The sequence below is a fragment of the Enhydra lutris genome, unplaced genomic scaffold, assembly GCF_002288905.1.
Source record: "Enhydra lutris kenyoni isolate GAN:26980312 unplaced genomic scaffold, ASM228890v2 scaffoldscaffold56, whole genome shotgun sequence".
NCBI lineage: Eukaryota > Metazoa > Chordata > Mammalia > Carnivora > Mustelidae > Enhydra > Enhydra lutris.
This window is the reverse complement of record NW_019154140.1, coordinates 11,258,966-11,272,243: the sequence shown is the minus strand read 5'-3', so window position 1 is coordinate 11,272,243 and position 13,278 is coordinate 11,258,966. Positions and strand designations below refer to the sequence as shown.

The following is a 13,278-nucleotide window of genomic DNA, read 5'->3' as shown; positions in this document are numbered from 1 at the left end:
CCTCTGCAACTCCCCCTCCATACCCCTCCCCAACCACACTGTGGCCCACCTTCCTCACTGGGACCGCGCCCTGCCTACCTTGTGCCTGGCTTTCTTTTCTGATGACCTGTGCTCGAACAACCTGTGCTGGTGTGGGAGAGAGGTTGGGGATGGGGGAGTTGGGGAGGAAAGACGTGTGGGGAAAAGCAGCAGAAGAAAGTGAAAGAAGCTGTGGAGGAAACCACAGGGCCTGTGGGGAAGGAGGGGTCGTCGCCATAGTAACCCCTGCTTGTGGGGGAAGGGTACAAGGTCTGGTAGGCTAAGGCCAGCTGAAGAAGCGCCCCCACCCCGTTCCAGTGGCTCTTCCCAGCAGCGACACTCCTACAGTCCACCTGCCGCTCACACCCACTGAGAGATAGGTGCTTGTCTACATGTGGTGACATATCAGTCAGTCCCCGCCATGCAGAGGGTCTCTCTGGCAGAGGAGGCCAACCTGTGAACATAGATCTCCAGTCCAGCTCCTTCTCAGAGCTCCCTGTGGTCAAGCGTGGGTTGGGAGCAGGTATTTTCCACACCCCCTTCTCCTCCCAGCCTTCATCCTCGCCCTTGCTCCAGTGGCTGTGACCTCCAGCAGCCGTGACCCCACCCTCGGCTTCTCCCATTTCCCTCCTCTCCACCTTTCCCAGCCTCTGCCGCTGCCTTCTTGGCACAGGGGCCCCCCAGTCTTGTTCTCTGAGCCTGGCCCCGTGTCCATCTCCAACTTCCCAGCTGGCCGGACCTTGAATTTCTCAGCCTCTCTGCTTCTCACCGTGTTCCTTCTCATCCACAGAGTCTATTATCAAGCCCTTAGGTTGTCCCGGGTTCTCTTGGAAGCAGTTGATGTGATTTAGCTCTTTTAATTCTCATGGCAATCCTCAGTTCCCTGGGACCGATGAGAGGAAGCCACAGGAAGGTTTAGTAACTGCAGAAGTTCTCAGGGCTGTCATGAGAGATCCAGGATTGGAGCTCAGGCTGTTTGGCCCCAGAGCCTGTGACGTTCAGCCCGCAGCATGATAGAGTGGGCACTGGGTTTTCAAAATGAGTGCCCATAGTCCCTAACATTCCCCTTCCCGGTACTTACTGCCTCCTTATTTCTTCCTTTCTTATCATGTTCCTGTATGAAGAAGTAGAGAGGTCACACCAACTTGGGAAGCAGGCAGCCCTGGACGGAAAGCCCACACCAGCGAATTGTTAGCTATGTGGCCTTGGGCAAAGATGTTCATTTCTTACCTCCGAACCTCAACATCTATCTTTCCTCTTAGCCTCTATATCTGTAAAATTTGGGGGCTGGGGGCATATTAACCTGTGGCTGTGTCATGGGTTAATTATAATATCGTGGGACACCCCAGCATGACATAGGGTCTTGGTAGCCAGACATGCTTCCTTGCTTCCTTCCAGATCCCTGTATCATCACCGCCCCCCCTTGGCTCAGTTCCACCCCTATGGGCTCCACCTTCTCCTAGGTCAGTTACCCCACCACCCCGAAATCTCCACCCCACCCCACCCCAGGGTGTGTCACTTCCTCCTCTGCAGCCTCCCAGATCAGTACACAAAGGCCACCGCTGCTGGAGGAAGAGCTGCTCGGTGGCATGCACCTGTGAGTACCAGGGCACCAGCCCTCTGCTTCCTCTCCTTACAACCCAACCCCTGCCTGCTCCCTACCACCTCCAGGGAATAGGACTCTGGGCTCTGACCCAAAGATGCCCAAGATCCGGCTGAGACTGGAGAAAGGCTCTGAACTCCTTTCTGAATTCCTAAGATCCTCTTCCCAGTTCCCTCCTCCGGTTTCTCAAGCTCTCCCCGCCTCACCCCTACCTATCTCTCCTGCATAGGTTTCCCAAAAGTGGGGCTGGAGAGGGAGGCAAAGAAGGTAGGGGAGTGTATGACTGCTATCATTGGAGAGCCCACCATGTGCCAAAGATTACGTCAAGGTAGGGCTCTCCCAGTGTGACTCCCCAGCAGCTACCCCAGGTGCCTAGTGCCTGATGCTCAGCTCAGATCTGCCAGTGACAGCTTGACAGTGGCTACCACAGTCCTGGGGGATGGTGGCCCAGTGGCTCTGTTCTCTTCCCTCCTTGTGCTGCTGAGTGGGCAGCAGAGGATTCCACCTGATTTGGGAGATCTGAATAGGTTGGGCAAATGCTCTGTTTCTCAGATGGTGAAGGGGGAATGTTAGGGTGTGTACTGGAGTCAGAATCGAGGCTAGGAAAATGGGACAACTACAGAGGGAAAGAAGGGAAGATGGCAGAAGATACCCTCAAGGGAAGAGAAAGGGGATCAGGTGGAGCCCACTGGAGTTGATAGGGAGAAGGCACAACTTTTGATGAGTCTCACCTGTCTTAATTCCTGTTCACTGTCACTTACCGCCCTGGAATTCAGGTTTGTAAAAATGGGGGATGAAGTTGACAGCCCTGCTGTTCTGTGGTTAGGATAGGAGGGAAAAGGAAGTAGAACAAAGAGCTGTACGGAAGTGGAGAAGAGGGGCGCCTGGGTGGCTCAGTGGGTTAAGGCCTCTGCCTTCAGCTCCGGTCATGATCTCAGGGTCCTGGGATTGAGCTCCACATCCGGCTCTCTGCTCAGCAGGGAGCCTGCTTCTCTTCCTCTCTCTCTGCCTGCCTCTCTGCCTACTTGTGCTCTCTCTCTGTCAATGCACATAAAATTTATAATTTTGTAAAGATTTTTTTTTAGATTTATTTATTTCAGATAGAAACACAGAACGAGAGAAAGCACACGCCATGCACATGCAGAGGGAAAGGGAGAAGCAGGCTCTCCACTGAGCAGCGAGCCTGTCTCACGGGGCTCGATCCCAGGACTCTGGGATCACCACCCAAGCCGAAGGCAGACGCCTAACCAACTGAGCCACCCAGGTGTCCCTAAAATTGATCATTTTAACCATTTTAAGTGTTCGGTTCAGTGGCATTAAGTACTCTTACAATGTTGTACAACCATCACTGCTATCTAGTTCCAGAACTTTTTCTTCACTCCAGAACAAAACTGCCCGTCAAGCGGTTATTCCTCATTCTTCCCTCCTCCCCAACCCCCCCTGCAATGACCATCTACTTTCTGTTTCTGGGGATTTTTCTAGTCACAAGAGTTCCCATAAACCGAATCGTACAATGTGTGTTTTTTTGTGACTGGTTTCATTCACTTAGCATTGCGTTTTCAAGTTTCGGCGATGTTGTAGCATGTGTCAGGACTTCATTCCTTCCTATGGCCAAATAATATTCCATCGTGTGGAGATAGCACATTTTGTCTATCCGTTCATTAGCCGATGGACATTTGCATTGTTTCTACCTCGAGGCTATTGTGAATAGTACTGCTACGAAGGTTCAGGTACAAATTTTTTTTTTTAAAGATTTTATTCATTTGACAGACAGAGGTCACAAGTAGGCAGAGAGGCAGGCAGAGAGAGAGGGGAGGAAGCAGGCTCCCCGCTGAGCAGAGAGCCCGATGCAGGGCTCGATCCCAGAACCCTGGGATCATGACCCGAGCTGAAGGCAGAGGCTTTAACCCACTGAGCCACCCAGGCACCCCCAAATTTTTGTTTTAAGTAACTTACTGGGGATTTATCAAACTCTGTTGTACCATTTTACATCCCCACCAGCAATATACGATGGCTCCATATTCTCTACATCCTCTTTTTCTATTTTTTAAAGAATTTAATATAGCCGGGGTATCTAGGTGTGTCAGTGGGTTAAGCCTCTGCCTTCAGCTCAGGTCGTGATCTCAGGGTCCTGGGATTGAGCCCCACGTCTGGCTCTCTGCTCAGCAGGGAGCCTGCTTCCCCTCTCTCTCCCTCTGCCTGCCTCTCTGCCTACTTGTGATCTCTCTCTGTCAAATAAATACATAAAATTTAAAAATATATATATTAAAAATTTTTAATGTAGCCATTTACTGGGTATGAAGTGGTATCTCACTGTGGTATTTGATTGGCATTTCCCTGATGATTAATGGTGTTGAGCATCTTTTTCTGTGTTTGTTGGCCATTTGTCTACCTTCTTCAAAGAAATATCTACGTAAGTCCTCTGCCATTTAAAAATGGGGTGGTTAGGGGCGCCTGGGTGGCTCAGTGGGTTAAAGCCTCTGCCTTCAGCTCAGGTCATGGTCTCAGGGTCCTGGGATCAAGCCCCACATCGGGCTCTCTGCTCAGCGGGGAGCATGCTTCCTCCTCTCTCTCTGCCTGCTTCTTTGCCTACTTGTGATCTCCGTCTGTCAAGTAAATACATAAAATCTTAAAAAATAAAAATAAAAAAAATAAAAATGGGGTGGTTTGTCTTTTAGTTGTTGAGTTGGAAGAGTTCTTTATATGTTCTGGATCCTTCCCAGATATATGATTTGCAAATATTTCCTCACTTTCTGTAGCTTGTCTTTTCGTCTTCTCTGTAGTGCTCTTTGAAGCACAAAAGTTTTATATTTATATATTTATATATTTATATTTTTATGAAGTCCAATTGACCTATTTTTTTTCTTTTGTTGCTTGTGTTTTTGATGTCCTCATTAAGAATCTGTTGTCAAGGGGCACCTGGGTGGCTCAGTGGGTTAGGCCTCTGCCTTTGGCTCTGGTCATGATCTCGGGCTCCTGGGATCGAGCCCCACGTTGGATTCTCTGCTCAGTGGGGAGGCTGCTTCTCTCTCTTTCTGCCTGCCTCTCTGCCTGCTTGTAATCTCTATTTGCCAAATAAATAAATAAAATCTTTAAAAAAAATCCATTGTCAAGTCCAAGGCCGCAAAGATTTAGCCCTCCATTTTCTTCGAAGAATTTATAGTTCAAGGACTTACATTTAGGTCGTTGATGCATTTTCAGTTAATTTTTGTATATGTGGTGAGGTAGGAGTCCAACTTCCTTCTTTCACATGTGGATAGCCAGTCATCCCAGCGCCATGTGTTAAAGACTGTTCTCTCTGCATCGAGTAGTTTGGCACGCTTGTTGCAAATCAATTGGCTGTAAATGGATGAATTTATTTCTGGACTCTCAATTTTATTTCATTGATCTACATGCCTACCCTTGATCTACATGCCACATTGTCTTGATCACTGTAGCTTCCTAGTAAGGTTTGAAAGATGTGAGAGACCTCTGATTTCATTCTTTTTCAAGATTGTTTTTGGCTATTCAGGGTCCCATGCAATTCCATAGGAAGTATAGGACCAACTTTTCCATCTCTGTAAAAAAGGCCATTGCAATGTACCTTTCTGATTTTTAAAAAAATATTTATTTGAGAGAAAGCGCGCTTGCACACAGGGGAGAGAGACAGAGGGAGAGAGTGTCAAGCAGACACCGTGTTGGGCACAGAGCCAGAAGGACATAGGGCTCTATCTCTTGACCCTGAGATCAGAACCCTGAGATCAGGACACAAGCTGAAAACCCAGAGTCAGACACTTAACCGACTGCACCACCCAGGAGCCCCCTTAACTTTCTGATTTTTGTCTCCCTTTTTTTTTTTTTTTTTTAAGATTTTATCTATTTATTTGACAGAGAGAGATCACAAGTAGAGAGAGAGGCAGGCAGAGAGAGAGAGAGAGAGAGGGAAGCAGGCTCCCCGCCGAGCAGAGAGCCCGATGCGGGACTCGATCCCAGGACCCTGAGATCATGACCCGAGCCGAAGGCAGCGGCTTAACCCACTGAGCCACCCAGGCGCCCTCCCTTTTTTTTTTTTTAAAGATTTTATTTATTTATTTATTTGACAGACAGAGATCACAAGTAGGCAGAGAGGCAGGCAGAGAGAGAGGGGGAAGCAGGCTTCCTGATGAGCAGAGAACCTGATGTGGGGCTTAATCCCCGGACCCTAAGATCATGACCTGAGCCGAAGGCAAAGGGTTTAACCCATAGAGCCACCCAGGCTCTATTATTAATTGACAAACAATAAGTTCTTAACAATCAGAAATTTGCCTGGTTTTCCCTGGAGGTCATTCCAGGAATTACCCTGCCTTCAGGCTCTGTCTTCAGTATATATTTGCTCTGTGCAACATACAAGAAAGAGAAAAGTTTACCAACCATGGCTTGCCTTCCTGCATTATCCCAGGCCTTTAGAAATTTCTCTTATGGTCTAATCTTTATTCCTCTTGCTACCATGTCAGCTACCTTCCCTGCCTCTCTCACATACTCCTTCATCAGCTCTAGTCTTCCTTCCTATCATTTTTTTTTAAGATTTTATTTATTTATTTGACAGACAGAGATCACATGTAAGCAGAGAAGCAGGCAGAGAGAGAGAGAGGAGGAAGCAGGCTCCCTGCTGAGCAGAGAGCCCCAGGACCCCAAGACCCCAGGACCCCGGGATCATGACCTGAGCCGAAGGCAAAGGCTTTAACCCACTGAGCCACCCAGGCACCCCTCTTCCTCTCATTCTTATTCCCTGACTTTCCTCCCTTAAATTTAGAACCCTTGACCCTCTTTTTTTAATTTTCTTTCTTTCTCTTTCTTTAATGTTTTTTCTCTTTTAAAAAAGATTTTATTTCTTTGTTTGAAAGAGAGACCAAGACAAAGCATGAGCATGAGCAGTGGGGAGGAGGCAGAGGGAAAGGGGGAAGCAGACTCCCCGCTGAGCAGGGAGCCCAATATGGGGCTCAGTCCCAGGATCCTGAGATCATGACCTGAGGCCAAAGTAGACGCTCAACCAACTGAGCCACCCAGGCACCCCTGTTCCTTCATTTAGAATCCAAGATTATGAAAACTGCAAGGCCTGTCAGATTATTTATTTAACTGTCTCTCTTTACAGATGTGGGAACTAAGGCCCAGAGAAAAAGTGTGATTGGCCATACAGCCATCGAGTGACTGAAGCAGGTCCAGAACTTGGTGTGTTTCCTGTTTGGTTCTGTTTCCGCTGTGGCTTGGAATCTTGGTGACTAGACATTGGTGGGTGTAGACCTTAGTGCTTCCGGGGCTAGTCCCCAGACTCTTGTTAGGCCATTTTGCCCACCTTTGCCCTGGCAAAGTCTGCGCAAAGGAGGGACAGGACTTCTCTGAGGCTCCTACCCACGTGTGGTGGCTGCCTCTTCCCTACATTTTTTTTTTAAAGATTCTATTTATTTATTTATTTGAAAGAGAGACTGAGCAAGAGAGAGAAAGCATGAACAGGGGGAGAGGGAGAAGCAGACTCCTCTGCTGAGCAGGGAGCCCGATGTGGGGCTCGATTCCATGACCCTGGGATCGTCACCTGAGCTGAAGGCAGTTCCTTAACCTACTGAGCCACTCAGGCCCAGGTGCCCCGTCTTCCTGACATTTTAAAGAAACAGCTGAATCCACAGGGAGAGACTCTCAGAGGAGATAAAGAATTGAGGTAGAGGTTGGTTTGTTTTCTTAAGTAAACTCTACACCCAAGGTGGGGCTTGATCAAGAAAGAGTTGCATGCTCTAGGACTAAGCCAGCCAGGCGCCCCTGAGGCAGAGTGTTGAGAGTGACAAACACAGGCTAAGTTTAGAGGACTGAGAGCTTAGAGGCCCTTCCTTAAGGACCCACGTGTCACCCTTTATGTCCTATTGTAGGCCATGGTGGCTTTGCCCGTAGTCCTTGTTTTCCTGCTGGTCCTGAGCAGAGGGGAGAGTGAGTTGGATGCCATGATCTCCCTGTCCGAGAAGGCCACAGAATGGAGGGATCCTGATCCATCCCTGCAAGGGTCCTGCCAGCCCGCCTCCTCCTGCCGGGAGTGCATCCTCTCACACCCAAGCTGTGCATGGTGCAAGCAACTGGTAAAGCTGGGCCTGTGGCCTTTGGAGACTGTGTATAGGTGTATGTGCAGAACAGAGCTCTGTGCGTGATTGTGTGGGCAAATATGTGATTTCTGGGTGCACTCGGCAGTCCCATGGGTGACTGAGTTTGTGCACCTAGGACTCCTTTGTGTGACTGTGTGTGTGTGCATGCATGTGTGTGCAAGGGCCCTGTGTGTATACACTTATGTGTCTGTGTATTTGTGTATCTCTGGAGAAGACTTGGTGACCTTACATTTGGTGGAAGTATGTTCTTGCTGGAACTCACACTTGCGGACAGGTAGAGTGAGCTTTGGCACACATGTACATGTGAGAAAGTGTTTGTCAGCTCAGGCAGCCGTAACAACATACCACAGACTGGGTGGCTTAAGCAATAGGGATTTATTTCTCACAGTGCTGGAGCCTAGATCCAAGATCAAGGTGGCAATCATTTTGGTTTCTGGTGAGAGCCCTCTCCCTGGCCTGTAGTCAGGCTGTAGAGAAGCTCTCTGGTGTCTCATCTTATAATGGCATCAATTCCATCACCCCTCACCCCAACCACGTGAGGGTTCTCCCTTCACGATCTCAACTAACCCTCATTTCTTCCCAGAGGCTCCATCTCCAAATGCTTTATCATGACATTGGGGGTTAGTCCCTAACAGAAAGTATATGACTGGTTTTCTGAGTCTGTGTTGGGGGTGCATGGGCATAGCCTTCCCAAGGTATATATTCTCCTGTGGCTGGGAAAGTAGAAGGGAAGGAGGTAGAAGTGGGTAGGCTTTGGGGGAAAGACTTGATCTACCCAAGTGGCCCAGAAGGATGCTGGGGAGGTGTCTCCCTGGCCTGTCAAGCGAGGCGGTTCTTTTTTTGTGCCTTAAAGAGACAGGGCTCATGGAGTGGCAGAGCATGGTGGGTACCTGAGCTGGGGGGTGGAAGAGGGAGAGTTCTATCAGAGACGAGGGTAAACTCCCTAGAAGGCAGAGCTACAGAAGCTGAGTGGAGGCTGAGCCAGCCTCCACTGTGGCACCTTGTGCACAAAGGCACCCTGTGAATCTGGGAGGACCGGAAGAGGAGACTCAGAGTCAGCGGGAGACAGAGAACAGAGAGGGGAGACAGAGAGCAGAGAGGGGCGAGGCAGACAGTCAGATACCAGTCTGCCTCCTTCAATCTCTGGACCTAAGACTGGCACCAGGGCCAGCTGAGAAGCCACTGTAACCATTTCCTTCCTCTGCCACTTCCCAGCCAGTCCCCAAGGGACCAGACACGGGGGTGGGGGCTGGGTGGGGGGAGGGGAGAGGAGTCTCCTGTTTTGTCCTGGTCTTTCCCCCTCCAGGGGAACTTAGCCTGGGTCTTCACCTGACCAGCTTTCCCATTTTGGCCTGAGCATGCAGGAGAGCTTGGACTAGGAGACCAGGTTCCTCCTTTTCTTGTGGTAGTGAGGTGCCTGAGATCTCAACAGGAAGTCTGTGGCCCTGCGGGGAGGAGAAGGGTAGGTGGCTAGGGAGAGGGGGTTGTCTAGATGAGCAGAGGGTAGGTGTGGTGCTAGAGGAAGTGGGCTCAGACAAGACAGAACCAGGTTTGGAGGTGGCTGTGGGGGGACGGAGAGGGGAGGGCATCCGAGGGGTTCAGGGCACTGTGAGGGGAGGGTCGCGAGCGGCCTGGATTGCAGGTGTTGGGGTGGGGGTCCATGGGGGACCAGAGTCCCGACGCGCTTCCCCTTGGATTCAGAACTTCACCGCGTCGGGGTTAGCGGAGGAGCGGCGCTGCGGCCGGCGACAGGAGCTGCTGGCGCGTGGCTGCCCCTTGGGGGAGCTGGAGGAGCCCCGAGGCCGGCTGGAGGTGCTGCAGGACCAGCCGCTGAGCCCGGGGACCCGCGGCGAGGGGGCCACGCAGCTGGCGCCGCAGCGGGTGCGGGTCACACTGCGGCCCGGTGAGTCCCCAGGGGCGGGGACGGACGGCGGGGCCGAGGTGCCATCTCCCGCCCGCTGACACACGCCCGCCCCCCAGGGGAGCCGCAGCAGCTCCGCGTTCGCTTCCTCCGGGCCCCGGGATACCCCGTCGACCTGTACTACCTCATGGACCTGAGCTACTCCATGAAGGACGACCTGGAGCGCGTGCGCCAGCTCGGGCACGACCTGCTGGTGCAGCTGCAGCAGGTCACACACTCCGTGCGCATCGGTGAGCACCCCGCCGGCCCTCGGCCTCCCCCTGCGGGAGCTCGGGCCCCTACCTGCCCTCTCCCAGTTTTTAGCAGACCTGCTCAGGCAACGGGTTTCTGGTCTCTCCTCCCAAAGACATTAATCTTCCAGGACAGAACTGGAGGGGATTTAAGAAGCTGTCCAGTAGGAGCACTCATTCTACAGGAGGGGTAACTGAGTCCCAGAGTCTAGCCAGACGGGGTTCAGACAGGGTCAGACAGGGCGCCCTGGATCTACCAACCAGATACTAGCCTGATACTGATACTACCGGATACTGCCCTGACGCCACTGTCTCAGCCCCATCTGTGTCCCTCCAACAAGGGCTAAATGCCACTGTCCCTGGCTGCGACTTCTGCACTCACATCTCCCTTGTTCAAGGGATGCCCTCCTTTGCCCACCCTATTCCATCTCCTTCCTCCAGAGATCCTGCCTGACTGCCACTGTGTCCTCCTCTTGATCTCTTCCATCCCCCACTGCCCTGAACCAGTGATCCAAACCTTTTGCTCCCCCCTCCCCCGCCCCCACTGGCCGAGTAGGCCAGATACTCAGACCCTCCACGCTGTGGGCACTCGTTCTCATTATCTCCTCTACTCCTCTGTGACTGTCCCCCTGACCGCCCTCCACTGCTTCCCATGGACCTCTGCCTTCTGAGTCCTCAGCAGAGGCCCTTCCACCCTGCAGCTAGCCAGTGACTTCTGGCACACCCCTCATGATTTCCGCCCTCCCAGGATTTGGCTCCTTCGTGGACAAAACGGTGATGCCCTTTGTGAGCACGGTGTCCTCCAAACTTCGCCACCCCTGTCCCACCCGGCTGGAGCGCTGCCAGCCACCCTTCAGCTTTCGCCATGTGCTGTCGCTGACCGGAGATGCTAAGGCCTTTGAGCGGGAGGTGGGGCGCCAGAACGTGTCTGGAAATCTGGACTCGCCTGAAGGTGGCTTCGATGCCATTCTGCAGGCTGCACTCTGTCAGGTGAGGACGTGGGGAGGGCATCTGGGTCTGAAGCACTGTTTGGGGCTGAGACTGCCACCTAGGGTCATGCAGTGCCCAATTCTAGGGGTGCCCTTTGTATCATCCTCACTGTAGTTTGCATATTCATTTGAACAATTTCCTGGTGGATTGGAGTTAAGTACCTTAAGGAAGAGGCATGTTTTTCTAGTTCATAAGAAGGCCTCCACTAGCAGCGACCATGTTTGGGGGGCTGGGGAGAAGCAGGGGGCTGGAGACAGGGGGGTACACAAACTGACTCAGAATGAGGCTGGCAGATCCTTGGCTCATAGAGCAAGGTGCACAGCCTAACTTCCACCCCGCCAACCCCAGGAGCAGATTGGCTGGAGGAATGTGTCCCGTTTGCTGGTGTTCACTTCGGATGACACGTTCCACACAGCTGGGGATGGGAAGTTGGGTGGCATTTTCATGCCCAGTGATGGGCACTGCCACTTGGACAGCGATGGCCTCTATCGTCGCAGTCCAGAGTTTGTGAGTCTCTACCCTTGCCCCACCCCTATCGGAGCCACCCCTCCTCTATGTCCAGGCCCCCCACCCCTGTCTCCTTGCCCTTACCAGTGACCACCCTGCCCTCTTCCCCAGGAGCTCCTCTTCTCCATGTCCCCCCACTGGTCAGACAGAAACCCATGTCACCCCACTCCCTAGCCCCTCCCTCCTCTTTGCTGAGCCTCCAGGGTTCCTCTGGCTGGTGGAACCCTGGTTCCTGGACTTCCTGGGCAGAGGGCATGTTGGATGTTGTGCGGGAGACTGGCGGAGCTCACCTTGTCCCTGCTCCCCTGCCCAGGACTACCCCTCTGTGGGTCAGGTAGCCCAGGCCCTGTCTGCAGCAAATATCCAGCCCATCTTTGCTGTCACCAGTGCCACGCTGCCTGTCTACCAGGTGAGAGCTGTCTGAATGCCGGACCTTCCTGCCGTGACCCTTTCCCAGCTCCCTCAAAGACCCACTCTCCTCCTCCCCATATGTCCTCACCCCCTTTCCAGACCCTCCAGAAGCCCATTTCCTTCAACTCCTCATAACCTAGGAGCTGAGTAAGCTGATTCCTAAGTCCGCAGTGGGGTTGTTGAGTGAGGACTCCAGCAACGTGGTGCAGCTCATCATGGATGCTTATAAGGTACGGGGCTGGGACTGGCAGCATGGCGAGCGCAGGCCCTGGAAAGGGGCCTTTGGGGAGGTGACAGAACTGAGAAGGACTGATCGCTTTTCGGTGTAGCCCTCCATGGCTCTTACCTACAGTTTGTCTATGGCTGTCATTAATCGTTCACTCAGCTGGGCTGACACTTGTACATCTGAAGTGTCTGGCTTGCGTGGAACACAGAGCCCTGCTCTGGGCAAGGAAGGAAAGGAACATTCATTGCGCCAGTATTTCATGCCAAACACTGTCCTAAGTGCTCATGCTGTTTGCCTTCCCACTTATCCCAATGAACCCCTGTTTGCTAACAATTAGCATCCCTATTTTATAGATGAGAATACAGACACAGGGGGCTGAATGACTTGCCCAGGGTCACACAGAGAACAGACAGAAGGGCTGGCATTTGTGCCCCAGTCGATCCATAAGGAAAGTAACATCTGGAGCCTACTTTCACTGAGCTTACAAATAATTCAGAGGCATTTTTCATAGGAACCATAGAATTTTACAGGTAGAAGGAACCATAAAGATCCTTAAGTGTTTCTTGGGCTTAGCTCTGTAACCATGCTATAGGCGTCTTATGACGGGGATCACATCCTAAAGCCACAGTGAGAAAATCTGAGACAGGATCCAATTTCCCAGGGCAAACTCAATTGAAAGACTCTGCCCTCGAGGGCTTTACGTGTACAGGTTGTATATCCTGATTGGGAGTATGAGAAGCAGCTCCTGCATGTTACAAGGGGCCCCATAGCAGGTCGAGGGCAGGCTTGTGGTGGAATTTGGAATGGCTGCAGAGGGCACAAGGTGGGGTTGGAGTCCTGCCTTCACGTGGTTACTCACTGTCTCCCTTCCACAGAGCCTGTCCTCCACGGTGACCCTCGAACACTCTCCACTCCCTCCGGGGGTCCACATCTCATATGAATCTCAGTGTGGGGATCCTGAGAAGAGGGAGGGTGAGGCTGGGGATCGGGGCCAGTGCAACCACGTCCGAACCAACCAGACGGTGAGAGCCAGCCGAGATAGGCAGAAGGAAGGAAGTGGGGGTGGGGGAGGGAAATTGAAGCAGGCAGGAAAAGATTGGGGGCAGACACAGAGAACAATGCAAAAGCATGGGTTAGTTCTCCCTCCATCCTTTCTGAAAGGGTTTAATGAGTGGCTTCCTCCAGTGGGTTTCTAAGAGATGGGTGTTAGCATGATCTTATCCCTTCATTTCCTAAGGAATAGGTTCTCGATGATCAATGGGTTTGGC

At 52.0% G+C, this 13,278-nt stretch overlaps 1 protein-coding gene across 2 annotated transcripts in view; it reads left to right on the top strand.

The window, feature by feature from the left end:
* Positions 1-6,736: 6,736 nt before the first annotated feature.
* LOC111157851 (integrin subunit beta 7) overlaps positions 6,737-13,278 on the top strand; it is a 9,230-nt gene continuing 2,688 nt past the window's right edge. Inside the window, exons 1-9 of one of the 2 annotated variants that reach the window (XM_022519544.1) lie at positions 6,737-6,808; positions 7,498-7,701; positions 9,427-9,628; positions 9,706-9,876; positions 10,625-10,866; positions 11,215-11,373; positions 11,687-11,782; positions 11,925-12,014; positions 12,886-13,032. In XM_022519544.1, coding sequence (XP_022375252.1) covers positions 7,501-7,701; positions 9,427-9,628; positions 9,706-9,876; positions 10,625-10,866; positions 11,215-11,373; positions 11,687-11,782; positions 11,925-12,014; positions 12,886-13,032 — 1,308 coding nt within the window. In that variant the 5' untranslated portion in view covers positions 6,737-6,808; positions 7,498-7,500. The other variant, XM_022519545.1, reaches the window with a different exon arrangement.